Source organism: Canis lupus, chromosome 9 (assembly GCF_048164855.1).
Source record: "Canis lupus baileyi chromosome 9, mCanLup2.hap1, whole genome shotgun sequence".
Taxonomy (NCBI): domain Eukaryota; kingdom Metazoa; phylum Chordata; class Mammalia; order Carnivora; family Canidae; genus Canis; species Canis lupus.
The window spans coordinates 48,457,545-48,484,122 of record NC_132846.1 but is presented as its reverse complement, the minus strand read 5'-3'; the positions used below and the strand labels follow the sequence as shown (position 1 = coordinate 48,484,122).

At 49.7% G+C, this 26,578-nt stretch overlaps 1 protein-coding gene across 5 annotated transcripts in view; it reads left to right on the top strand.

Annotated features, from left to right (window-relative positions):
• The window catches only part of MIDEAS (mitotic deacetylase associated SANT domain protein), a 70,315-nt gene that overhangs the window by 37,750 nt on the left and 5,987 nt on the right, over positions 1–26,578 (top strand). For 4 of the 5 annotated variants that reach the window (XM_072839273.1, XM_072839276.1, XM_072839274.1 and 1 more), the window contains exons 2-11: positions 8,956–10,635; positions 12,171–12,470; positions 18,031–18,376; positions 20,464–20,530; positions 20,985–21,127; positions 21,223–21,326; positions 21,831–21,906; positions 22,585–22,673; positions 24,840–24,989; positions 26,203–26,415. In XM_072839273.1, the coding sequence (XP_072695374.1) occupies positions 9,184–10,635; positions 12,171–12,470; positions 18,031–18,376; positions 20,464–20,530; positions 20,985–21,127; positions 21,223–21,326; positions 21,831–21,906; positions 22,585–22,673; positions 24,840–24,989; positions 26,203–26,415 (2,940 nt within the window). In that variant the 5' untranslated portion in view covers positions 8,956–9,183. Of the gene's footprint in view, positions 1–6,282; positions 6,463–8,955; positions 10,636–12,170; positions 12,471–18,030; positions 18,377–20,463; positions 20,531–20,984; positions 21,128–21,222; positions 21,327–21,830; positions 21,907–22,584; positions 22,674–24,839; positions 24,990–26,202; positions 26,416–26,578 lie in introns of those variants that run through there. The other variant, XM_072839275.1, reaches the window with a different exon arrangement.

Here is a 26,578-nt window from a genome sequence, read left to right as displayed (position 1 = left end):
GCTGTGCAGAAGGCATACAGACTGTGTTCTGAGGGAGTGGCCTTTCTGGGCTGGGAGAACCTGACAAGTCACTTATAACCTTCATTTCCCATAAGTTCCCCAAATTTCCTTCTGTTGTTGATTTTTTTAAAATTCCACTTCATTCTGATCAATGAACATGCTTTGTATGGTTTTACTTCTTTTAAATTTATTGAGACTTGTTTTATAGGCTAATTTATGATGTATCCTAGAGAATATTCCATGTGTTCTTGAGAAGAATGTGTGTTCTGCTGTTGTTGGGTGGAACGTTCTATAGATATCTCTTAGGTCTAGTTGCTTCACAGTGTTCAAGTCTTCTGTTTCTTATTGATCTTCTGGTTAGCTGTTCAGTTCCTTATTTGAAGTATGGAAGTCTCTCACTATTATTGTTGGATTGTCTGTTTTTCCCCTCCATGTTGACAGTTTTTGCTTCATGTATATTTGGGGACCCTGTTGTTAGGTGCATATATGTTTCTAATTGTAATATCCTATTGAGGGATGGATGCTTTCTTTTTTTTTTTTTTTTTTTTTTGGATGGATGCTTTTATCATTATAAAATGCCTTTCTTTGTTTCCAGTAAGAATTTTTGTCTTAAAATCTATTAATGTAATAATGTTAGCACGTCTGGTCCGGTCCAGCTCTCTCTGGTTACTGTTTACATGGTCTATTTTTTTCCATCCATTTACTTTTCAATCTGTTTGTGACCTTGAATCTAAAGTGTATGTCTCTTGTAAATAGCATATAGTTGGATCGTGGTGGGTTGTTTTTTTTTTTTTTTTCCCCATTTTCCCAGCCTCTCCCTTTTAATTGGAGTGTTTATATTTAAAAGTAATTATTGATAGGGTAGGGTTTCTGTCTGCCATTTTGCTATTGATTTTTGTCTTCTTTCTTTTTTGTTTCTCTGTTACTCCATTACTGTCTTTTGTGTAAAATAGGTATTTTTAAGTGTATCATTCCTGACTTATAAAATGAGAACGAGAAGAGTGAGGGTTCAATGAGATGTTGTTGGCAATGCCCTTAGTACCGTGCCTGACCAATAGTAGGCACTCAGTACACATGGCACTCATCTGGGCCTCTGGCACTCTCAGAGCCATGGTCAGCCATGGGGCTGAGCTAAGTCCACCCAGGGCCCCATGGGACTCCTCTCATCTCCTCTCATCTCCTATGGGGAGGGACGAACAGCGGGTCCTTGGAAACCACATTATGCCAGTCCCTGACCTTCTTTCCCCTGCTCCAGCACCTGGGCTGCCTATGAAGCATTACAGATTTCCACCCCCTACTCCTCACCAGAGCCATAAGCCCATCTCAAAGGGTAGGTTTGAGAAACACTTCTCAGCATAGCTGGGCAGCAGGTATGACAGAGATCTGGTTCAGAGTTGGCAGGCTTGGATTTGAATCCTGGCTCCTTACTTGTATCCTCGGGCTGTGACTTGAAACAAGTTACTTTTCAGAGCCAACCTTTTCTCTTTTCTCAGATGGGAATAGTGGTTACACAAGTAAGCAATACTCACACACATGGGGCATTAGTTGGTGCTGGTGGCTAATATTTCATGTTGCAGTTGCTGGTTAAGTGTTTCTTTGTCCTGCCTTCTCCCTCCCTGACCCACCCAGAGCTCCTGAGTTCCTCAAAGGCAGGACCCAGTTTGCTACAGTTCCTGGACACCTGACAGCCAATCCTCTGCACTCTCCATTGGGCCGTACTGCCTCCAGGCCCTGATTGCCCCCCGTGCCCCCCCCCCCCCCCCCCCCGTCTGAGTGCAAAAACAGAAGGAACTAAAGAAGTATTATGGGATAATGGTTAATGCAGAGAATGAGAGCATGAAGATTCAGAGAGCAGTGTGTGCCAGAGGCTGCCTGTAGGGGGTAGGCCTTGAAGGGAGGTGGATCCTTAGAGTGGATGCAGGGATTCCAGGTGGAGGGAACAGCTCCAGCAAATGCTTGAAGTCAGAGAACTCTCCCCGGGTCACCTGTTCCCTGTGTTTCTAACCCCTGCATGGGCCACCATGCATTATAATCAGTGTGTGTTTCTGTCTCTCCTCCATTAGGAGGAGTAGGGACTGTGCGGGTAGGGACTGTGCCTTGTCTCCTGTGCCTCCCCAGAGCCTGGAGGGCTGCAGAGGTGTGTGTGTGTGTGTGAGGGAAGGGGTGGAGAAGGGGAGTTGTTAGGTAGGCAGGGTGAGGCCATATACAGAGAGGCCTCTGTGCTATAGCTCCTCTGTCTTGGTCTGGGGCAGACTCTAGCCCTGGGGCTCAGGCACAGACTCCAGAGAACCCTGCCTTAGACCTCTAGGGAGCCCTGCCTTTCCAGAGGGAGGGAAGGGTTGGAGCAGCCTTTGGTGGTGTGAGTCCCTTAGGGCCCAGAGAAGGTTATAAGGAGACCAAAGGGCTCCCCATGAGACCCTTTCCAGAGGTTCAACCACTTAAGGACCTTAGTGATACTTGCTGTATCTCTTCCAGAGAAAGCCAAAACCTGCTTAGCTTTTACCTTACTCCCTGGGACTCCCAACTTCTGCTGGAAGGGATTTGCCTGGGCTGCCTGTGATTGTTTGTGGCCCTTGCCTAGGAGAGAGGCAGCCAGTCCCCTCAGTGTGGGCAAGGGCTGAGCCTGGAGGCTTGATCCTTTCCAGGCTCTGCCTGGGATTCTTTTTTTCCCCTCTGCTTCCCCCTTATAAAACAGATCTGGTTCTCCTGGGTTCCTCTGGACTTCCTGAGGGTGTTTGCTGGCATTGGAGGAGAGGGACAATGCAAATAGATGCCTGAATGAAGCCCTGAGAGGGCCTCATAAGGCAAAGGATTCTCCTCTCACACACATCCCTTTAAAAGCATCTCAGTGTTGGCATTTTTACCGTCACAGTCCAGACTGCAGCCAACTCGAACCCCGGCCAAACCTGGCCTAACCAGCTAGATAGCTGAGATCCTTGGGACCCTACTGGCATGGGCTCTGCATTTCAGAGCTGAAGCTAAGTCCAGAGAAGTGCTAATCTGGGGACTATGGATTGGGAATGGGTAGATCATAGGGCCTGCTTTCTCACACCCCTAGGGGAAGTGACATTTGTCAGAGTCAGGTCCTTGTCCCTGTTCCTGATGTCTCCTTCCTTACTGGTTTGCAGACTCCTTATGGACAGGGCTTATGTGTCCAGTGGTTTCGAGAAATGAAGCCCTTTAGCCTGGTGTGAACTTCCAGTTAAAGTGGGAGGGAGCGGGGTAGGTGAGGGGGATCGAGCATTGCAGATGATTGCACCGTGTCCAGAGGGAAGGTTTATCTAGAGCCTGGGCTACTCTAGACAGCCCAAGATGCAGTTCCAGGCCACTTGCCTAGTCTGGTTGTAGCCACAGACCCCAGAGTACCTGAGAGAGAACTTTCCAGGATATGAGCATGGGCTAGAAGGCCAGCTGGGCCAAGCTGGGCTCCTCTAAGGAGGGTCCCTCATCACTGCCCCTGGCATCCTAGCCAGACACCTTGGTGTCTTGAGGCCTAGCCCAGTCATGTCAGGGCATGAGATAAACAGATCCACAGGCTCATGTCTCTGGCTATGGTCTCAGCAAGGATGGGAAGCCACAGGGAAAGAAAAATTGGACAGGGCAATGGAAAGGCTGGCACTTTTCCAGTTGGCCTGCATGTGGTGTGGGGCAGCAGGTGACAGTCAAGGGGCAAGTGGCTTGTGGGCCAGAAATTAGAAGGATTTGTGTTTAGCTTAGTTGGAGACAGTGTGGGGCTACTGATGGGGTAAAATGTGATGGGGTTAGGAGGTGGGACCTTTTCACTTCATCTCAGCATCACGAGGATCTCTGATGTGCATCAGGGGGAGAGACTGGAAGCCGCAGCCGGGTAGGGGCCCAGGGTGGACACCCTGGCAGTGAATAGTATCTCTGCCCAGGCAGAGCTCTGACTCACCTTGGGTGCAGTCTTGAGTGAGCATCCCAAGAGGCAGATACAAGCCAAGTGCCAAGGTTCAACGGTCTGCAAACTCTGCTCCATGGAGCTTGCTGTTTGCTGGGGACAAAGAAATAGGTATCTGGAATTTACTGTGCTGAGTGTGGTGGGGGGCGGGGTGGTGGTGTTTAGGAGGTGTCCTGGGCTCAAAGTGAAGCTCCTGGCTCAGCCCTGGGGTGAGGGAGGACTTCCCAGAGGAAACAGTATCCCAGACCTGAAGGACAAGTAGGACCTGGCCAGATGAAAGGGTAGACAGGTGTCATAGGTAGAGATGCTGCTGAGCCAAAGACCTGGAAGCAGAGCAGGAACACCGCTGAATGATGGCTCAAGCGTGGCAGGTTGTGAGAGGTGGCAGGAGCCAAAGTCTGCAGGACTTGTGGGCAGGATAGGAAGTTTAGACTTTGTCCGAACATAGCCTCTCGGGTGCTCAGGGAATTGGCTGGCCTAGAAATTTGATAGATGCCATAAATAGGTGTATTTTGTCTTGGTCAGGGGTGTGTGAGCTCTGATCCTCCGTCTTCCCAATGCTGAGTTGGTAGGGCTGGGAGTGGCCCAGTGGTAAGAGCAGGAGCTATAGGAGCTTTAGCAATAAGGAACAGGAGGATCTTCTAGTCATCTCTGAACCCCTGGTCAGAGCTGAGCCCCTGTGGCTGCTAGGACCAAGCGAGGCACCTCCTTCCTGGCCTGTGTAACCTTGACTTACAATGGTCTTGTGTCTCAGATGGCCACATTCAATATCTCTAACTTATTATGAGTGGCCCTGGGTCACCTAGTGGTCACGGCCCGGCCCCACTGTGGTGAGGGCTCACTGGACTCTCCCAGCCAGTGTTGGGTGTGTGACAGGGCTGCTGAGAGCACTTGGGGAGCTGTATGTATTCTGGTTGCCCTCCCTGGCAGGCACGGTGTCCCCATCAGCATAGAGCTCCCAAAGGCCTTTCCAGCACCTTCCCTCATGTGTCTGCAAAACACAGATGCAGGTTCAGCACTCTTTTCTTTTCTTGGAGCACAATTGCTTTCTTCCATAGAGAGAAAGTGCTTTCCACCACAGATCCTCCTGAAAGCCTCCTAGGTCCTTGGTCATTGATAACAGATTCTTGCCTTGTCTTCTGCTCAGGGGCATCTCTGGGTCTGATCAGGGATTGGTTTATAGTAGTGAGGTACCCGGGGGGAAGGGAGAATGAATAGAGCTGGGACAATCAAGCAGACTGATAAATTGGTTGTGCTGTCTGAGGCCTCTTGGTGACTGTGGGTTTCCTTTCCTGCATCCGCTGTCAGAGACCCTGCAGCTTGTCCCCGGGTGAGGGAGACGCCTGCAGAAGTTCCTCATTACAGCCTCATTCCTGTACCCTCAGGGAGTTGGCCCATAGGTCAGTAGCCTTCGGAAAAGATGGCTTCCTTCCTCTTCCTCACTGTGAGGAAGGCCAGGCTGACTTCCACCTGAAGAACAGAGAAGTGGGGCTGGGGTATAAGAAGTGAGGGGAAGTGGCTTCATTCTGCCCAGAGTTTGCAGTTTGTGAGGTACACAAGTAGGGTATGGGAGCTGGAAGCCCCACAAGCAGTAACTAGACCTGAGGCAGGGGTGAGCTCGCAGGGGCAGGACAGTCCAGGCGCAGACGGCGGGGGCTAAAGTGGCCGGTGCAGTCTCAGGCCTCCTTGTGGGTGGCTCTTCTGGGGTGATGCCCCATTTCTTCCCTCTCTTCCCCTAGGATTGAGAGGGCCTCAGCTGTACTGGAAGAGAAATAGGAGAGGTTTACTTGCCAATGGTTCAGGCAGGAGCAAGGGGCCTTTCCAATGCAGTGAGGAGGGATATCTGTGTCTAGAAATCCTTGCTCTGAGATGGTGGGGAGTGTGTTCTACAGGGGGTTATGCAGAGAGGGACCTGGTGTCTTTATGGCATGTCTTAGACAAGGAATAAGAGCTTGATCTTGGAGTCAGGCAGACTGAGGTTCAAGTTCTGGCCCTGCAATGAAATTACTGTGTGACCATTATCAAGTTACTTAGCCTCTCTGAGCCTCATCTAGCTCATCTGTAAAATGGAGGTTAAAATAGCAATGCTTCATGGTGGGGTTCATGCTGCCTTATAATGTTCTTGTGGAAACTAAACGTATGAAAAGCACTTAGGACAGGCCTAGCTCAGGTGCATTCTTCTGATAATACTGCTGCTGCTGCTGCTGCTGCTGCTGCCGCCGCCACCTTGGTGTATCCCCTCCCCTCCTTCCTCTAGGGTTCCCAGGCATCTTTCACTCTTCTCACCCCCCCCCCCCCATTATCATGACCTTTCTTCTCTGAGGGTCTCAGGTCTGGGTGTCTGTGTTCTTGGGGGTGACAGGAAGGCCTCTGCAGAAACTTCTGGGGTGATCCAGCTAGCCTCCCCAAGGATTTGCCCCCTTGGCTTCTTCTAAGCAAGTTCCCAGCCTCCCTTTGGAAACCTACTGTGGTATCCTGAGTGATGATCCTTGACATACAGGATGGAGGATGGGGAGCAGACTAGCCTAACCAAACAGCTGCTGGTGAGCCAGCGTGGGGCCCTGGGGATGGGGGGTGTGTGGGCAGGAGCAGCCCTGCCCTGGCGCTCCATTCACAGACTCCACCTCCATCTCACTCAACCCAACCTACAGAACTCACCCTTCCCCAGGCTCCGGGTGGCCACCTCCCCCACCCCCCTCGCCTGGTGCCTGTGTACCCCCCACCAGGTACACGCTCTCACACGTGCACCCAGGCTCATCTGCCACGTGGGCCTCCCCTTCCTCCAGTCCCGGTGTCCCTGAGCTGGTGCCCTGGCTCAAAGGCAGCAGGCCCGTGGCTGGGGAAGGGGGGCCACCTGTGCCAGTCAGGGCAGGGGCAGCACAAGTGCACGTGAGCACCCGAAGGGCTCTCAGGCCCCCTGGAGGCACGTGGCCCTGCAGCCCCTCCTCGGCGCGGCGCCCTCCCCCGCCCCACGGGCACATCCTTCCTTCCTCTGTCTTGCTTCTGCACACGCAGACCTCTAGTTTGCTCTCTCACGCTCATTTGGAGAGGCAGAGCCAACTCCTGTAGCCAAGACGGCCCCCAGGCTGCCGCTTCACTGTGGCACCCAGGGCTATTTTCCTTGAGGGGGCCGGGGGGCTGGCTTTGGGGTCTCTGCTCTGAATCGAGTTGGCTGTCAGGGACTGAGAGTTTAAAGGGGTTGGTTCTTTTTTTTTTTTTTTTTAAGATTTTTATTTATTCTTGAGAGAGACAGAGAGAGTCAGAGACACAAGCAGGCGCCATCCTGGGAGCCTGACGTGGGACTCGATCCCGGGTCTCCAGGATCACGCCCTGGGCTGAAGGCGGTGCTAAACCGCTGAGCCACCCGAGCTGCCTTGAAGGGGTTGGTTCTAAAGGTAGTTTCCGCGGCCCTCTGCACTCCCTGCCTGCTCAAATTGTCCCCGTGCCGCCAGGGCCAGAGTGACTTGGATGCCCACCCAGCCTCTTTCTCTCCCTCCACCGACTTCCATAAGTGAAGACGAAGGGGGTGCTCACGGGAAGCTCTGGCTGGCTGGCTTCAGGGCTGGGAGCTGAGGAAGGAAATGCAGGAGGAAGTCCCTCCCCTTCTGGGTGCTGGTGAAAGTGAAAGGCAGGTGGTGGGGAAGGGAGGGTGGCTGCAGTGAGTCACTGCTGCGCTGAGAGGGGAAGGGCCGGGGAGCTGCGGAAGCCTGTGAACGGGTGATAGGGGGCCTCGCACGGAGAGCCTGCCCTTGCCGCCCTGGCCCATCCCTCCTTGGCTGGGCTGGTTTCCTGGGAACTCCCGGGACTGCAAAGTAGGACCTGGAGCTTCTAGGGCCTGAGCTCTGAGGTTGGTCTGGACCTGCAGATTTATTCCCCCGGGCTTCCTGAGCTTCCCCTCCTCACCCCTCCTGGCCTGACTGGCTCAGGACCAGAATTTTAGCAGTGTGGGGAAGAGGGAGGTCGCGTAGCTCCCACCCTCACCAACTAACCAGGGAGGAAGAAAAAAAAAGCCCTTTCTGAAGAAAGACAAAGTCTTTGAAAATACATGTGAGTTACACATTTAGGTAATAAAAATACATGTAAATTATAAAATGCTGGTCTTGATTTTGGCTGTCCTGTAGCAGGATAAATAGAGCAACCTGTGTATTGAAGTTTTTTTAAAATCAAGTTAGAAAATAAACACAGACACTGTGAACAGTTAAAGTCATACCATGTCACAGAAAAACATTACAGGCCTAAATTCTAGCAATCTGCATCTCCTCCATGTTGCAGTGGCGCTAGTCCTTAGCTCTGGATACTGGGAGCTCTTTGGGAGGGGAGGAGAGGTGGGGATTGCTGACCAGGTACCAGGCTGGATCCTGCCCCCAGCCAGCCAGGGCTGCAAAACAGGTTCTGTGCTGGTTTAGGGAAGACTACGGCAGCCACAGTCCCACCCAGCAGCTCCTCCCAGGGGTGTTGCTAGAACACACACCCTTCTGCAGCCTCACCTACATGCCTCAGTGCAAAGGACGGGAGCCTAGCCCTGGGTGCTGCACTCTGCAAGGACGTGGTGGGCTCCCCTGCCTGGAACAACCGCATAGTTAGGAATGACCCCTGTTGTTTCCACTTCCTGCGTCTGAGATATGCTTGGAGCATCAGAGGAGGCACCGTCTGGATAAAACTTCTGGGTCTGGTGAGGAGGCTACTGCGTTGGACAGTTGTGCTCAGCCAATGGGTAGCCAGGCCTGGCCTAAGAGGAAGACTTTGTTGCACCTTTTCCCACCTTGGCTGCAGGGGCTCCTCCACCTGGGTCTCAGCCTCTCCTGTTCCCTGGCAGGTGCCTTTGTGTAGTGTACAGATCACACACCCAAATGCTGCAGGGTGAGGTGGTGGGATGAAGAGAGTCACAAAGCGCCGCCTTCTGGTAATTCCCCCCGGGCCCTGGCTCCTGCCTCACCAGGGCTGCTCTGTGAACTTGGGCCCCTCCCTCACATGTGTGCTGACATCTGGGGCATCCTGAGAGGCTGTAACTGACACTATCATTCTTCTGTCTGCAGGCTCCAGGGTCCCGTGGAACATCATGAACTGGGAAAAGTAGACAAGCCCAAGAGCCTCTCCACGAAGAGCAAGGAAAAGCCAACGGTTCTTTCTCCCTGTGTCTGACCTCATCCCTGCTCTGCCCCCACTGGCTCCTGGACAAGAGCTGGGCTTCCAGCAGGACCTTCCCACAGGGGATGGGCAACTGGTGAAGTAGGGCTCACCGCCAGGGCCCAGTTGGCCACACCATGAACCTCCAGGCCCAGCCCAAGGCTCAGAACAAGCGGAAGCGTTGCCTCTTTGGGGATCAGGAACCAGCTCCCAAGGAGCAGCCCGCACCCCTGCAGGCCCCACAGCAGCCCGCAGCTCCTCCACAGTCCACCAGAGTGAAGGAGGAGCCTTACTTTGGGCCCGAGGGTCCCGTAGGGGCCGCCCCCGTGTCCCAGCCCGTGGAGCTGCCCCCTCCCAACAGCCTGGCCCTGCTAAACTCCGTGGTGTACAGTTCCGAGCGGACCACGGCAGCCATGTTGTCCCAGCAGGTGGGCTCCGTCAAGTGGCCCAACTCTGTGATGGCTCCAGGCCGGGGCCCCGAGCGTGGAGGCGGTGGGGGTGTCAGTGACAGTGGCTGGCAGCAGCAGCCGGGCCAGCCCCCACCCCACACAACATGGAACCGCCACAGCCTGCCCCTCTACAGTGGACCCAAGGGGAGCCCGCATCCTGGCATGGGGGTCTCTACCTACTACAACCACCCAGAGGCACTGAAGCGGGAGAAAGGAGGTGGGCCGCAGCTGGACCGCTACGGAAATGCCGTGCGGCCAATGATGCCACAGAAAATGCAGCTGGATGTAGGGAGGCCCCAGACGCCTCTGAACTCTTTCCATGTGGCCAAGAAGCCCGCCAACCAGACACTGCCCCTGCAGCCCTTCCAGCTGGCGTTTGGCCACCAGGTGAACCGGCAGGTCTTCCGGCAGGGCCCACCGCCCCCCAACCCCGTGGCGGCCTTCCCCCCACAGAAGCAGCAGCAGCAGCAGCAACAGGCCGCCCTTCCCCAGATGCAGCTCTTTGAGAACTTCTATCCCATGCAGCAGCCACCCTCTCAGCAGCCCCAGGACTTTGGCTTGCAGCCGGCCGGGCCTCTGGGGCAGTCCCACCTGGCTCACCACAGCATGGCGCCCTACCCCTTCCCCCCCAACCCTGACATGAACCCGGAACTTCGCAAGGCCCTCCTGCAGGACTCAGCCCCACAGCCTGTGCTACCTCAGTCCCAGATCGCCTTCCCCCGACGCTCCCGCCGCCTCTCTAAGGAGGGCGTCCTGCCTTCTGCCCCCCTGGATGTGGCTGGCACCCAACCTGGACAGGAGCCCACCAGCAACCTGTTCCTACACCCCTGGCCCCCACAGCAGCCACCACCCGGCCCCTTGGGGCAGCCGCATCCTGAAGCTCTGGGATTCCCACTGGAGCTGAGGGAGTCGCAGGTGCTGTCTGAAGGGGAGAGACTGGCACCCAACGGTCGGGAGCGGGAGGCTCCCACAATGGGCAACGAGGAGAGCATGCGGGCAGTGGGCACTGGGGACTGTGGGCAGGTGCTACGGGGTGGGGTGATCCAGAGCACTCGACGGAGGCGCCGGGCATCCCAGGAAGCCAATTTGCTGACCCTGGCCCAGAAGGCAGTGGAGCTGGCCTCACTGCAGAACGCAAAGGTGAGAGTGGCATGGGATGGAGGCCTGACCTGGCAGAGGGCAGGGTGAGCTGTGTCTGGGGCCCGGGGAGAGCAAGTGATTGCAAGTCTACAGGGCAGTCTTCTCATTTCATTGAAGGAAATTGAAAGAACCCATAGGCTTCTGGGAGTTCTGAACTCCCTGTGTGCAAAGAACATAGGTCGTTCATACCCGAAGGAAAGATAACATTTACACACGCAGGTTGGCAGGCGATACGCTATCATGGGTTGGCTTCTTCATTTGGCACATGAGGGATTGGGAGTAGGGGCAGGTGAAACCATTGCCAGATCACATATACCAAAATAGGAAGGTGGCAGTGGTTACACAGGTGATTATACTTGTCGAAATGTTTCAAACTAATTAAAAATAGGTGCATTTTATTGTATGTAAATTTTACTGCAATCAAGTTGATTTAAGAGAAATGACAACACGGGCAGCCCAGGTGGCTTAGCGGTTTAGCACCGCCTTCAGTCCAGGGCCTGACCCTGGAGACCTGGGATCGAGTCCCGCGTCAGGCTCCCTGCATGGAGCCTGCTTCTCCCTCTGCCTGTGTCTCTGCCTCTCTGTGTGTGTGTGTGTGTCTCTCATGAATAAATAAGTAAATTTTTAAAAAGATTTTATTTATTTATTCATGAGAGACACAGAGAGAGAGAGAGGCAGAGAGAGAGAAGCAGGCTCCATGCAGGGAGCCTGACGCGGGACTCGATCCCAGGTCTCCAGGATCAGGCCCTGGATTGAAGGCGGCGCTAAACCCCTAAGCCCAGGGCTGCCCAAATAAATAAAGTCTTGAAAAAAGAAATGACAATAATGGGGACGAAGAATGAACAGAATCTGAGCACCTCTCTTGTACTTGCAGTTTTTTATACTTGATCATAAATAATTTATCATTAAATCTTATGACAGGGATACTGTCATTACCTTATTTTATTGCTGAAGAGGCTGAGGCCCAAGGAGTATTTCCCAAGGTCACAAGCTAAAATAAAAGCCTAGTATCTGACTCCAAAGCCATTGTTTGCCCCTTCCTTCCGTAGGGGTTTCAACCCCCTCCAACACCCCTCCTCCTCCCATGCCTATGGGCCTGGCTGATATATCAGAGGCTGTAGAATTTGACTTCCCTCTAGCCAATTGCCAACGGGTAAAAGGTACAAAGACCACCATTGCTTGGTACCAGGTTCCTTGCTTTTTTTTTTTTTTTTTTTTAATAGACATAAGTTTTGAATTTAAATACTATTTTATGTGGCATGAACTGTATAGGCCAAACAAAATGCATCTGTAAGCCACTTATGGCCTGAGATGGCCATCTGGGCACCCCTGTGCCAGGCCAGGATTGGAGGACCTGGCAGAAGGGAGATTATGGAGAATATTTGGGGGTGTGGTGGGATAAAAGACCTTCAGGGAAAGACTGTTGGGAACCACCGTGGGTGTTTGAGTTCCTGAAGCAAATGTGACTGGGTGTCCTTGACTTATTGGGACTTACCTTCTAAACCTTACCTCCGTTCCCCCTCCCTCTTCTCCAGGATGCCAGTGTCTCTGAGGAGAAGCGGAAAAGTGTGTTAGCTTCAACTACCAAGTGTGGGGTGGAGTTTTCTGAACCTTCCTTAGCTGCCAAGCGAGCACGAGAGGAGAGCGGGATGGTCCCCCTCATCATCCCGGTGTCTGTGCCTGTGCGGACTATAGACCCAACTGAGGCGGCCCAAGCTGGAGGTGTTGATGAGGATGGGAAGGGTCCCGAACAGAACCCCGCTGAACACAAGCCGTCTGTCATTGTTACCCGCAGGCGGTCCACTCGTATTCCTGGGACTGATGCCCCAGCTCAGGTATGAGAGGCTCCCCATGCAAATACTTTTAGTACCTATGTGCTCCTGGCGGCCTAGGACCCTATAGGAAAAAGGAGTACATGGTAATATAGGAAGAATTTAAGCAACCTGTGGAGATACTATTTATATTTTCCAAACCAAACTTACAGATTAATGCACTTACAGGAGACAATGAGATAGTTTTATATTTGAAATTGAGACTGCCTTGTAAAATCTAGGATGTGTGAATCTCTTTTATTTCAGGTCAGCAAATTTTAGCTTCTAATATGGGTCAGGTTTTGTGCTAGGCACTGAGATGCAGAGATATTTATTTGTTCTGTGAGTACAAACATATATATGTTAAAATCTCACCAAGATTGAGGTTTTATCTACTTCATCTTTTAGATCTGTGTATTTGTTTTATACATTTTGGTGCAATGTTACTAGTTACATATTCATTTAGAAGTGACTTAGACACTTCATCTATGAAATGTCTCTTTTTATCTTTAGTAATCTTTTTGCCTCTTATTAAAGTCTACTTTGTGAAACATTTAGCTTTCTTTTGGTTAGTGTTGCAAGGAAGGGGATGGATGAGATGTGTATCTTGTCCATCGTTTTACTTTTAGCTGTTCTATATCCTTATGCTTAAGGTGTATCTTTCAAATGGCCTATAATTGGAGTTTGTTATTATCTGTTCTAACAACCTTTGTCTTTTAGAGCATTGATATGGTTTACATTTATTTATTTTTTTTTTTTATTTATTTTTTTAATTTTTTTTTATTTATTTATGATAGTAACAGAGAGGGAAAGAGAGGCAGAGACACAGGCAGAGAGAAGCAGGCTCCATGCACCGGGAGCCCCACGTGGGAATCGATCCCGGGTCTCCAGGATCGCGCCCTAGGCCAAAGGCAGGCGCCAAACCGCTGTGCCACCCAGGGATCCCCTGGTTTACATTTAATGTAATTACTTATATACTTGGGTTTGAATTTGCCCTCTACTGGGCAACCTCTACTGGGTTTGAATTTGCTTTTGCTTTCTATTTATCCCATATTGCCTTTTCTGTTCCTCCCTCCACCCTCCACCCCCACACCTTTTTTTGGATTGATTGGGTTTGTTATTCTGTTTTCCCTCTTCATTAATTTATTAGTTATATACTTGTTTATTATTCTTATTTATTTACTTATTACTCTTTTATTTATTGCTCTTTTAGTAATTATCCAAGCAGCCTTTCTTTCCTGGATTAATGTGAGGAACTAAGCCCTACAACAAAGAATTTGAGTGACTATTTTCTCAATTCACTAGAGGAATAGCACATAACTAGTATCATTCTAGATGCATAGGGGAGAAGCTAAGTCATTACATACAGTGAACACCTTATGACATTAGAGCTTAATTCTTTGGTTGAGAAGAGCTACTAGAGAGTAAAACATGTATTCTTGGCTTATTGAAATCTATATAAATTAGTATTTTACCTCTTCCAGAACAATGCAAAGTTCTTACAACTCTTTAACTCCATTTTCCACCTATTATAATTTGTAAAATTATTATTATTTTTTTTGTAAAATTAGTAACATGTATTTTCATTCTCTAAATATTTTAAAATTACCAGGATATTATAACATCATTGTTTTTTATTAAGTTTTTAATTCCAATATAGTTAACATATAGTGTTATATTTGCTTTGGCTATACAATCTTGTGATTCAACAATTCTATATATTCCTCAGTGATACCATTATTGTTTTGTTCAGTTGTTGTTCATTTTAGATTTACTGAAAGACTTATTGTGTTTGCTGTTTTTCATTTCTTCTCATACCTCCAAGCTTCTACCTCGGATTATTTATGTGCTGCTTGAAGAACATCCCTTAGTATCTCCTTTAGTGTCTGTTAGTGATGAAATTTATTAGTCTGTGTCTGAAAAAATTTTTTACGATTTATCTGAGAGAGAGAGTGGGGGAGGATAACTTTGCTGGTTGAAGAATTCTGTGCTGGTAGTTATTTTCTCTTGGCACTTAAAGGATGTAATTCTATTGTCTTTAAACTTCCATTGTAGTTACAGTGTTGGGAAATCACCATAAGCCATATTGTTGTTTCTTTGAATATAAGGTGTCTTTTTATCTTGTTGGTTTTAAGCTTTTTTTTTTTTTTTTTTTTTTTGTCATTGGTTTTCAGCAGTTTTGCTGTTATACCTAAATATTGGTTTGCTTTGTATTTATCCTCTTTAGAGTTTGTACATTTTTTTCTGCCCCATTTTCTGTCTTCTTTCCTTCTGAGACTACAGTTATACATTTGTTAGAGTCTTTCACTATATCCCCTTTTTGTCTGTCATGCACTTTTCTATATTTTCCATTTTTCTCTTATCCTGGCCTTTCAGTTTACCCATTCTCTCTTTAGCTATATCTAATATGTTGTTAAGCCCACTCATTGCATTCTTATTTTTAGTTAATTTTTTTCAGTTACTGATTTCTATTTGGTCGTTTTTAGAGTTTCTAGTTCTTTGATGAAATTTTCAACCTTTTATTTTATTGCATAATTTAAGTTTTCCTAAAGTTTATGTCTGATAACTCTATTAGTGGGATCCCCATGGGTCTCTTTCTGTTATGTTACTTCTTGTTTTTAAATCATGTTTTGTTCTCTTGTATATCTGGTAAGTTTTAATTGCATGTCAGACATATATGAACAATTGTTGAGGTAATTAAAGACTCTGGATGATGTTCTTGTCTTCCAGAGAGGATTTATCTTTGCATCTGACAGGTAGCAAAGGGCATTAGCAATTCTGAATTGTTTTTAATTTATTTTTTAAAATATTTTATTTATTTATTCATGGACACAGAGAGAGAGGCAGAGACACAGGCAGAGGGAGAGGGAGAAGCAGGCTCCATGCAGGGAGCCCGATGTGAGACTTGATCCCAGGTCTCCAGGATCACACCCAGGCTGCAGGCGGCGCCAAACCACTGCGCCACCAGGGCTGCCCTGAATTGTTTTTAATTTAATCAGCGATTAAGAGTAGAGGATTTTAAGTTGCTCATTATTCCATGTGAAGACTAGTTTATTTCTGATTCACCTTTATTCTGAGGATATAGCCCTTTGGAACCCCAATCCAAAGCCTGGGGGTTTATCAGGCTCTCCTTCCTCAGCAAGGTCTGAAGCCCGATTTTTATTCTACTAGCTCCTTGGATTTGTTAAAAACTCTGTTTAGTTTCTCAGCTTCCTAGTTACCTCTTCTACTAATGCATCCACCTCTAGGGAAAGCACAACTCCAAACGCTAGACTTCCCTCTTTCATTTTCCTTCTTTTCCTATATTTTGGTTCTTCAAGTCTTTGCCAACTTATTTGCTCTCAGCTACCTTTAGAAATCTGGTTTTTATATAGAGTCTGGATTTCTTAGTTATTCTCAGCTGGAGAGTTAGCCTGCAAGCCTGTCCTCTGTAAAAAAAAAAAAAGGGGGGGGGGACCTATAAGATTATTATGAGCAGGACAGTCTCTACTCTCTGGGATCTTATTCTCCGGTTGTGATAGAGGTTGGAGGCTAGAGGCCTCTGTCCTGAGGATGGCAGGAAGGAGCTTGAGCAACTACATAGCTCTACATACCCATTTTATAGATGAGGAAGTAAGTCCAGGAAAGGCAAGAGACTTACATAAGTTCATACAGCCAAGTAATGGCAGAGCTAGTCCTGGAATTTGGATCTCCTGAATCCCCCCCTGTAGATAGTTGAACTTCACCAGACTTTAGGAAGAGGTTTATTTTGTTATTATTTGTTTGTTTGTTTGTTTGTTTTTCTTTCTAATATAGGTATTTTCAATCTTGCACAAAAGTATAGAGAATGGTAAAATGAACCTCAATATTTAACCATCTCCTGGCTTTAATGGTTTTCAAAATACATTCTTTTTTTTTTTTTAAGATTTAATTTATTTATTCATGAGAGACACACACAGAGAGAGCGAGAGAGGCAGAGGGAGAAGCAGGCTCCATGCAGGGAGTCTGACATGGGACTTGATCCCGAGTCTTCAGGATCACCCCCTGGGCCGAAGGCAGCGCTAAACTGCTGAGCCACCCGGGCTGCCCGAGACATTTTTTTTTTTATTTGTATCTCCACTTCTTCTGCCACTGGATTTTTTTTTAAACAAATCCCAAACATCATATCATTGCATTCATACATACTTAGGTTTCTATCTGAAGTACACTATACATAAGCATCCTCCCTCCCTTCCTTTCTTCCTTCTATGTAACCTCAATATTTATTATCACATCTATAAAATCAATACAGAAAATATTGTCAAATATTCAAAATAGTTTATTTGCATGTCCCTTATTACAAAATTACAAATCATTATACTAGCTGAGTTCGTGTTGGATTTCTTGTCTGGCAAGCTTGAGGGCCTTTGGCTCCACTGCATTTCTTTCTGTGCAATCATATTATTCCCCTAAGGAGGGAAGAATAAAGAATTTCATTTCTTCCTTGTATACAGAAAAAAGGGGGGGGGGCACAAATGGGTAAAGGACATGACCAAGACCTCATGGAGAGTCAGGAGCCTCTGCTGAAAGAGTTTGTGGAAATGGGACACTGGGAGGAGGAGAGAGCCTGCTGTCCTCAGGCCTACTCAGTCAGTATAGCCAGCCTCACCTGGTGGCCAGCTGTGCACCCAGAAAGGTGATTTGGATGTTGTTCACCCTCATAGAGTTCCATTCCTCTTTGAGGGGATAGGGATGGAGCAAAGAAAGGCCTCTATTCCCTTATAGCTGTACACCCTCTATTCTATATGGAGATCCATGAGGCATTACTGAGCAGGGGAAAGTGTAAGCTCAGAGGGCTCACCTTTGACAGCATGAATGGGCTAGTCTGTGTTAGTCATAGGACTAATACTATGAGGAAAAGTTCTGTGAGGACCAGACTGTCTTATTCATTTTGTGGTCCCATGCCCAGCTCAGGTCTTAGCACATAGTCTATCTAATACAGAGCTTGATAGCAGCCAGTATTTATTGAGTATTTACTACATATCAGGTACTGTTCTCAGTGATTTCCATGTATTAATTCATTCAGCCCTCATAGCTAAACCTTTGGTAGGCACTTATTATTCCCAGATTAAAAATGATGACGCACAGAAAAGTTAAGAAAATTTATGTGTTAAGTAAGGGAGGTAGAGCCCATTCCAAGCAATGCAACTACAGACCCTTGCCCCTTTACTGCTACAGTTCCCCATCCAATAGCATATTTTGCGTCAGGGGTTGGGAACTAGGGCCTGTGGGCCAAATCCAGACCTAAGAATGGATTTTACATTTTACAAGGATTATTTGAAAAGGATGGGGAGAAGGGGAAGAAGAACAGTATGTAATGGAGCCAGTGTGCAGTCCACAAAGCCTAAATTTATTCTCTGACCTTTACAGAAACAGTTTGCTGACCCCTAGCCTAGAGGAGATGGTAAAAGGGTTTTTGGGCCTGTTTCCTGTCTCAGGCTTGCCTTTTGGCAGGTGTAGTAGGCAGACTAAAGTTCCAAAGGTGAGACTGACAAGCAGTGGTCAAGTTTTCAGTTTTCCCAGCACATAGGAGGCTGAGCCATCTTGGTTCTCTTTCCTTCTCCAGGCTGAGGACATGAATGTCAAGTTGGAAGGGGAACCTTCAGTGCGGAAACCAAAGCAGCGGCCAAGGCCTGAGCCCCTGATCATCCCCACCAAGGCGGGCACTTTCATTGCCCCTCCCGTCTACTCCAACATCACCCCATATCAGAGCCACCTGCGCTCTCCTGTTCGCCTAGCTGATCACCCCTCAGAGCGGAGCTTTGAACTACCCCCTTATACACCGCCCCCCATCCTCAGCCCTGTGCGGGAAGGCTCCGGTCTCTATTTCAATGCCATCATGTCAACCAGCAGCATCCCAGCCCCTCCTCCCATCACGCCAAAGAGTGCCCATCGTACCCTGCTGCGGTCTAGTGAGTGACCCACCTTCAGGGGTCATGGGGGCAGGGAATGTGGGGAGGGAGGGCGGTGGGCAGGGATGAGACTCTACTTATAGGGCTGTTGGATATTGGGCTAGAATACTGTGGGCAAAGGGGCCCCACTCTCTTCTCTGAGAGAGAAAAGGAGATTGTCCTGGTTCAAGAACAGGCCAGGGTATGGGAGAGGGGTTTGAGTCCAACTGCTTGGGTTCAAATCCCAATTCTACCATTTACTAGGACTTGTGCAAGTCATTTAAACTCTCTCGGTTTCAGTTTCTTCAGTATTAAATGAAGATAGTATTTGGTTGATTCTGAAATTGCCAATTTCAACTATTTTTAGATTCACTAATAGTTTCCAACGGTTCAACCTAATAACCACCTCACAGGGTTGTGACGAGGTTCAGATGCATTAGCGAATCATGCCTGGAGCATCGTGTTTATTCCTAGAAGGTGGCAGATCCTGTCTCCTGGGAGTTGTTTTGGCCCAGAGCAGACATTTTGGGTGGCCTGGGTGGTGAATTGTTGGAAACCGTTGCCAATTTCCCAAAAGGATGTGTTTCCTCTGAAAAATGGGATAATCCTATCTCTTGGCGTGGTGGAGGATTAAATGTGAGTAAACACTAGGGTGAGGCTGCACCATCACCAGATTAACCTCTGACCCTGACCTCCCGTGGCCTAGCTCTCTGGTGCCCCCTGGTGTCTATGGGTGAGAAATGGCTCACCCTGGGCTGGCTGACCTTCTGCCCTCCCATGTACCCCTCCAAGCTTGGAAGCTTCTCTCCCTGCCTGGGTCGTGCAGGAAGAAGTTACTGTAGAGACCAGACTGGCAGCAAAGAGAGGCCTCCTGTCCATCCACGAGTATTTTTTTTTTTAAGATTTTATTTATTCATGGGGGGGACAAAGAGGGGTGGGGGGGCAGAGACACAGGCAGAGGGAGAAGCAGGCTCCATGCAGGGAGCCTGATATGGGACTTGATCCCGGGACTCCAGGATCACGCCCTGGGCCAAAGGCGGCGCTAAACCGCTGAGCCACCTGGGCTGCCCCTCCATGAGTATTGAGCACTTGGGTGTAAAACATTGAACTGGGTCTTGTGAAGAGTCTCCACAGTGTTGGGGACAGCATAGTCTGCTCTAGAGAGTGTACAGGGCCATTAGAGAGTTGACATGGGAACCTGGGAGGCAGAAAAGCAGAAGTTGTGAGTAGAGTGGGATCAGCAGCCAGTGAGAGAAACAGACCCTAAGCTCCAAAGCCTGCAGAAGCTTCTAGCCTGGGGTGGTAAGAAAGGAGTCTGCAGAGGGTGGGGCTAGAGCTGAGCTTGAACCAGGAGGGGGATGGGGAGGACCTGAGGATGCAAAGGGCTGGCGGTGGGACTGTGCAGGAAGAATGATGAGCTGTGAGTAAGCAGTCGGCTGGGATCTGGGGTCCAGGTGGTGAGAGGCCTAGATGGAGGGGGAACTGCATGAGCGAGCTGAGCTGAGGAGTTCAGGTTTTATCTCAAGCTGCAGAGGAGAGTCCTCCAAGATTTTGTTTTTGGAGCAAGGGAATGTCTAGATCATACGGGGTGCTCAGATTAGCTCAGGAGAAACTGAGGCAGAGAACCCAACATGAAGTGAGAAGTATGAAACAGGGATTCCCCTTCACTACCTTGCTAGCATGCCAGAAGTTTCAGCTCTTTACTAGAGCAAGCCCAGGTTAATGTTGGAGTTAATTCTATAGTGTGGGAGCTCCTGGGGCAGGGACCCAGCATTGGGTATAAGTACTGGTAATACTAATAGCTAATATTTATTGAGGCTGAAGCTTTGTGCGTGATTTTATTCAGTCCTCATGTTAACTCTAGGAGGTGGGTAGTTATAGCCCCTCTCAGCAGGTGTGAAAACAGAAGCACCCACATGTTTGGCAAAGTCACAGTTAGTCGTCACAGTTGCAGGCTGAGGAGCCAGGATTCAGGGTGCCTGATTTTCGAGTGTGAGTCTCTGTGAGTCACTGCTGAGGCTCTTGTGCAAACAGAGCAGCCATGGAGGGTGGGGGTTGGGGGGGCTTACTGAAAGGAGGGTTTCACCAATATCCCTTTTGTCCCATAGATAGCGCTGAAGTCACCCCACCTGTCCTCTCGGTGATGGGGGAGGCCACCCCAGTGAGCATCGAGCCGTAAGTGCAGCCCTTCCTCTGGCCCATGGCATGAGGGTGGTGGAGTGGGGTCCAGTGCATGTGAGCCCTGGGAGGAGGGCCTCTGAAATTTCACAGTCGCCTCTGGGCTTTACTGCCCCACCCTGCTTCTGTGAGGAAGTCACTGGAAAAGGAAAGCACCAGCTCGGTTTAAATTTGCCTCTGAGGAGAAAGAGGATAGTCCAGGAGACTCCTTCTCAGTCTGTAAACCTGAAGCTTCTCTCCTTCCCAAACTCTGGGCCTTGTCTTTCTGGCTTTACCAGTGGCTGTTTGCTAGGCTGTCCTCACGGAAGCCAAATTCCCATACACCCAGTTGAAGCCTTGCCACGCTCAGCCTCTGCCGGCCACCCCCTGCTGCTTCTCCCACCCCAGGGAGAAAGATTCCCGATCCCCTGAAGAGGTGAGGCTTCATTCCCTGCCCTTTCCATCCCTGCAGACGCATCAACGTGGGCTCCCGGTTCCAAGCGGAAATCCCATTGATGAGGGATCGGGCACTGGCCGCTGCAGACCCCCACAAGGCTGACTTGGTGTGGCAGCCGTGGGAGAGCCTGGAGAGCAGCCGGGAGAAGCAGAGGCAAGGTGAGAGGGGACCAGAACCAGCAGGCGAAGGTGGGCAGGTGGGTGGGCGAGGCCCGGTAAGTGATTTCTTCTTTCCCTTCCCATGCTTGCTCTAGTGGAAGATCTGTTGACAGCTGCCTGCTCCAGTATCTTCCCTGGAGCTGGCACCAACCAGGAGCTGGCCCTGCACTGTCTACATGAGTCCAGGGGAGACATCCTGGTGAGACAACGGCCCTGGTAGAGGGAGGGACCCTCAGGGAGGCTGGCCTGGATCCATGTCTGCCGTGCAGGAGCCAGGACTGCTGATGCACTGATTCAAAGACGGCAGGGAGGGGTGGGCCAAGTTTGGGGTTGTAGGAGTTCCACCCAAGGCAGTCTTAGTTCCAAACTCCAGACTTGGCTGCCCAGGGTCCTCCTGTCTACCCCTGTCTCTCCCTGATTCTGGATCAGTGAATCCCCACCCTCAGGAAGGTTCATGTGTCTGTCTGCCCTGGGGGCCGCATGCTCCCTCTTAAGAGGCCCAGGTTCCTGAGCAGCCCCACCCCCACGACCTCCCCATCTTGCCAGACCTCTTGTCCCTCAGCAGTGAAGCAGGGACAACAATAAATGCCCACCCTACTAAGAGGGTTCAAGAGGCCTTCTGAATTTTGCCTGGTACCTAGGATGCTCGGCCTGCCACTGAGACCCCTGCAGGGCCTTGACCTTTGCCTCACTTCCCCTTCAGGAAACGCTGAATAAGCTGCTACTGAAGAAGCCCCTGAGGCCCCATAACCACCCACTGGCGACTTATCACTACACAGGTGGGCCTGGGACCTGGAGTCTCAAGGGGTCTCCAACATCAGTGGGGCCCAGCTTACTGCTGAGTCCTGGGAAGGGGTGAGGAGGTGTGGGGGGTGGATAAGCCAAGAGCCAGAGTGATGGAAAGAACTGACTCCAAAGATGGGGTAGTCCCCCAGGGGCTTCCTGTGCCCTGGGGTGGAAGGGAGAGGGGTGTGGGCTAGTGGGAGCCCATGCAAGCAAAAAAAAAGCCCATGGTAAGGTGCAAGGGATAGGAGTCCAGGGAGTGCCATCCAGACTGGCATCAGGTGCCTGGATCTTAGACAACCCCTGGAAGGCCATGTCCCATCCTGGGCTCTGGACTTTTAAAAGGGACACTGACCGAATGGCATAATCACAGCAGCCACTGTCCCCAGTTCCTGTTGAGTGGCACATCTTGTCTGTGTCAGGTCCAGCCTTGAGGTCCCACGGGGTTATCTCAGGTCATCTGCAGCACCACTGGTGCAGTGGCTTCTATTCCTAGTTCCTGGCTCGCGAGTGAGGAGAGTGAGGCTCAGAGGCCAGTACGTGGCCCAGCTCTGCATGCCTGTGGAGACCCCCACAGATGGATGGCTTCACACTTCTCTGCGTGTCAGGATGGCCCCCTGCAGTGCTCATGGCCCCATCCACCTCACTACTGTGGCTCCCTCTCTGCCCTGCAGGCTCTGACCAGTGGAAGATGGCCGAGAGGAAGCTGTTCAACAAAGGCATTGCCATCTACAAGAAGGATTTCTTCCTGGTGCAGAAGCTGGTAAGCTGGGGCTCTGTTTGGGGGAAGAGGGAGTGAGGGAAGGCCAGGAACTGACTGTGTGATTTGGGGCTCCCTCTGCTGGTGGTGGCCTCTCAGTCCCTTACCAGGCCCTCTGTGAAAGAGTTAGGTCCATGCCACTACGTATCCTCAGAGACAATTTTCCAAACAAAACAAGGGGAAGAGATTGGGCCTTTCCTGCCCTCAGTTCCAAGCCTCTTTCCCTCATGTTAGGGTAGTGTGGTCATGCTGGGGGTGCTGGGGGGGTGCAAGGGGTGTCTCAGAGGGAGGCCTGAGTGGGCAGACCCAGTGGTGTCAGACTTCAGAGAGTGACTTGCCTGAGAGAGAACAGGAAAAGAAGGAGGGCTGCAGGCAGATGTGAGCCATTCCCCAAGGGGCTGGGCTGCTTCAAAAGCCACAATTAGCATGTGGAGGAGAGGTCACCCTAAGAATGAGGAGCACTGAGAGCCAGCAAGTGACTGTGTAACCTGGAGGGCCATTGCCCACTTCCTGTCAGACCCAGGGCTTCCTTCCAGTAACTCCGCTGACCAAGTAGAGGAGGCCAAGTCTCATTTTCCTAAATTGGATTTATCTTGTCCTCTTTCCCATGTTGTTCTGGGAGAAGAAAAGTGCTTTCCTAATCCAAGGGCTTGCATCCTTCCAGAAGCCCTTCTCACAAAAATCGGAGCCTTGTGGACCATGGAGGCGAGAGAGTTTCCAAGAATGTCTTTTCTCCTCCTCGAATTGTAGATTGTGCCAGGACAGCCCTGGGGACTGGGCAAAGTGCTGATAAACTCTCCTACAAGGGCCCTGTTGTGAGGACAGTCATTTGCTGGGTTTTAGTAACACTGCGTTCCCAGATTGGGCAATATTTCTGTGAAGTACTTGCCTGCAAAACTCACTCCGGTGCCCTTAAACGCCGTAATGAAAAGAGCAGACCATTAGTCATACGGATGATTGGAAAGAATTGATAGCAAAAGTGTAAACAGGATCTAATTAGGAAATTTTTGGCTTGGCCATTCCTGTGAGATTGGAGCACATCTGTCACAGATGGATACAGAGGGCACAGAGGACTGTCACTGACCCCCTGGGCTGTGTGGACAGGACTTCCCAGCTCCCTGGACAGCCCTGCAGTTGGCTGAGCAGTCTGGGAGCCTGGGGCAGAAAGGGCAGAGTCAGAGCAAATGGCCTGTGTGTGTGGGAAAACCAGTCCAGAAACTAAACCCAGTAGCCAGGTGGATTTGTGAAATGAGAGTGCTAGGATTTCAGACTTTGGGAAGCCCCTTGGAAGTCATCGACACATGAAGAGACTTGGCCTAAGGTCGCACAGCCATTTAGTGGCAGAGTTAGGAGTAAGACTTAGGCCCTCTGCTTCCTTTTCAGGTTTTCCAGAGCTTTCTTGTTAGTCTCCCTTGAGTCCCTGCCGGACACAGGACAGTTTAACATTTCTCTAGCCTCACCTGTCAGTTGCTATTCCCTGGGAAGGAATGACACTGCTCGCGTTAATGGAGTCTCTGTTGCCAGATCGGGCTGGCTCTGAACGTGGATGGCATCCAGACTTTTTCACCTGGAACTTTTTATTTTGAAACATTTCAAACTTTACAGAAAAATGGAAAGAATAGTACAATGAACACCCACATACCCCTCATTTACATTTACCAGTTGTTAACCGTTAACTAGCTTTCCCTCTCTCTTTCACTGTCTCTCTATAAATTTATGTATGTCCTATTTCCTGTCCTTCCATTATAACTAATCGTTAAAAGTAAGCTCTAGACAGCATGACATTTGATCATCTCTTAAAAACAAGGGCATCTCTTTCAAAACCACAATATCATTATCACACCCAAGAAATTTAGACTGATAACAGCAGTATTCTCCAATATGTGATCCTTATTCAGATCTCCCCAATGGCCTCATGTTCTTTTTAGCTTTTTTTTTTTTTTTTTTTTTTTAAATAGTGCTGAAGCATTGGTTAATTGAACTGGTTGGTGGTTGTTCAGGGCATGCATTGGAGAAGCAGTTGTATTTTGGGCTTCTTGGGTTTAGCATTGGCTGAGGCTGAGGTTGAGATGGGGCTGAGGGGCACATGCATGGACGGGAAAGGCTGGAGTATCCCCAGGCAGGTGAGCTAAACCAGGAACTCTGACCTCAGTTTTGGCTTCAAACCAGATCCAGACCAAGACTGTGGCGCAGTGTGTGGAGTTCTACTACACCTACAAGAAGCAGGTGAAAATCGGCCGCAATGGGACGCTAACCTTCGGGGATGTGGATACAAGTGACGAGAAGTCAGCCCAGGAAGAGGTTGAAGTGGATATTAAGGTGACTCCCTTCCCAGCTTCAGCTGCTTAGAGCCTTGGCTGTGTCTGGGGTTAGGGACTTAGTTGGGAGCCTGAGGCCAAGCTCTCTGGAAGTCCATGGAGAGCAGAGAGAGGAAGGCAGTATCCCTGACAGCCCCAAAGAGCTGATGTCCTGGACACTGGACCTGGGCCGTTAGGTTCCCCTCTCTATCTGCCAGTGTCATGGTAACGATAGCTTGTGTTTGCTGCAGAACACTGGGGAATTTTCCCACAGTATTTACAGCAGCACTGACTTACTGTCCCCTAATAGCAAATCTTGAACACTGTTACCCAAACTTGAGTCATTCTTGTACAGCCGTCATGAATATGTCTGCATCCTGCCACATGTCACTATCACCGTTTTTGTCACGTTCATCTACCACCTATACTCCCTCCTACTTCATATTTTTCTTTTTTACTCAGAAGTAAAAAAGCTCCTTTTTTACTCAGAAGAGAAATATTATATCACAGCCATAAACAGAAAACCAGGATTGTTTGCCATAGAAGGTACTAGTAGTAAAACGAAATATATATGAAAATCAAACAATGTTATTAAATTCTAGATAGATACCATTACCTGCCAAGGCTCTGAGTCTCAGGCCTAACTTCTGTTTAATTAAGACTGAAGAAGTATAAAAGACACATTAAGATCCAAGTTGAAACTTTGTCCTTAATCATAATCAGGATTGAAAGAAATCTGAAAAGCCAGTGTTATTTTATTTTCTGTCCATGTGGCCACATAACGTCATCTTGGGGTTCTAAGTGCACACTTGCTGACATGCTGTGCTAAAACCAGGATTGGTTTGGTCCTCATTTTGCAGGTGCAAGTGCCGAAAGCATTAGAAAGATAGTTTAGAATTGGAGCTAAGGCTGCTGCCGGGCTCCACCAGGGCACCTCGCTGAAGTATGTGTCTCTTGAATTGGCATGCTTGCTCCCTGCCCCTGGCTCAGTCTCAAGTGCTCTGTGTCTTCCTGAGGGCTTCCAGGGCTCAAGACTCCCATCTTCTTTTGGAAGCCAACCAGCTGGGGTTGGGGGGTGGTGGGGGTTACAGAGGTGTAGCACAGGAGGCTGTGCTGGGCCAGGTCAGGCAAGCAGGATGAGCAGGGCCTAGTGGTCCCTGGTTGGGTCAGAATCAGTGCAGAATGGCTGTGTGACTGAGCTCCAGGCTCACTGCCCTCCTTCTTGTCCCCTGTAGACTTCCCAGAAGTTCCCTAGGGTGCCTCCTCCCAGAAGAGAGTCTCCAAGTGAAGAGAGGCTGGAGCCCAAAAGGGAAGTAAAGGAGACCAGGAAGGAGGGGGAGGAGGAGGTGCCAGAGATCCAGGAGAAGGGAGAGCAGGAGGAGGGGCGAGAGCGAAGCCGGAGGGCAGCGGCTGTCAAAGCCACACAGACACTACAGGCCAATGAGTCGGTAAGTGTGCCCTCTGCTGGGGGAGTCCAGGGCCAGAAGGAGGGCTGGAGCTGGGCCTCGGGGTGTAGGGGGGAAGGCAGAACAGGAACATGGTGATGACGATCATCATCATCACAGCAGGAAATGTACTAAATGCCTTATGCTTTTAGCTCATTTAATCCTC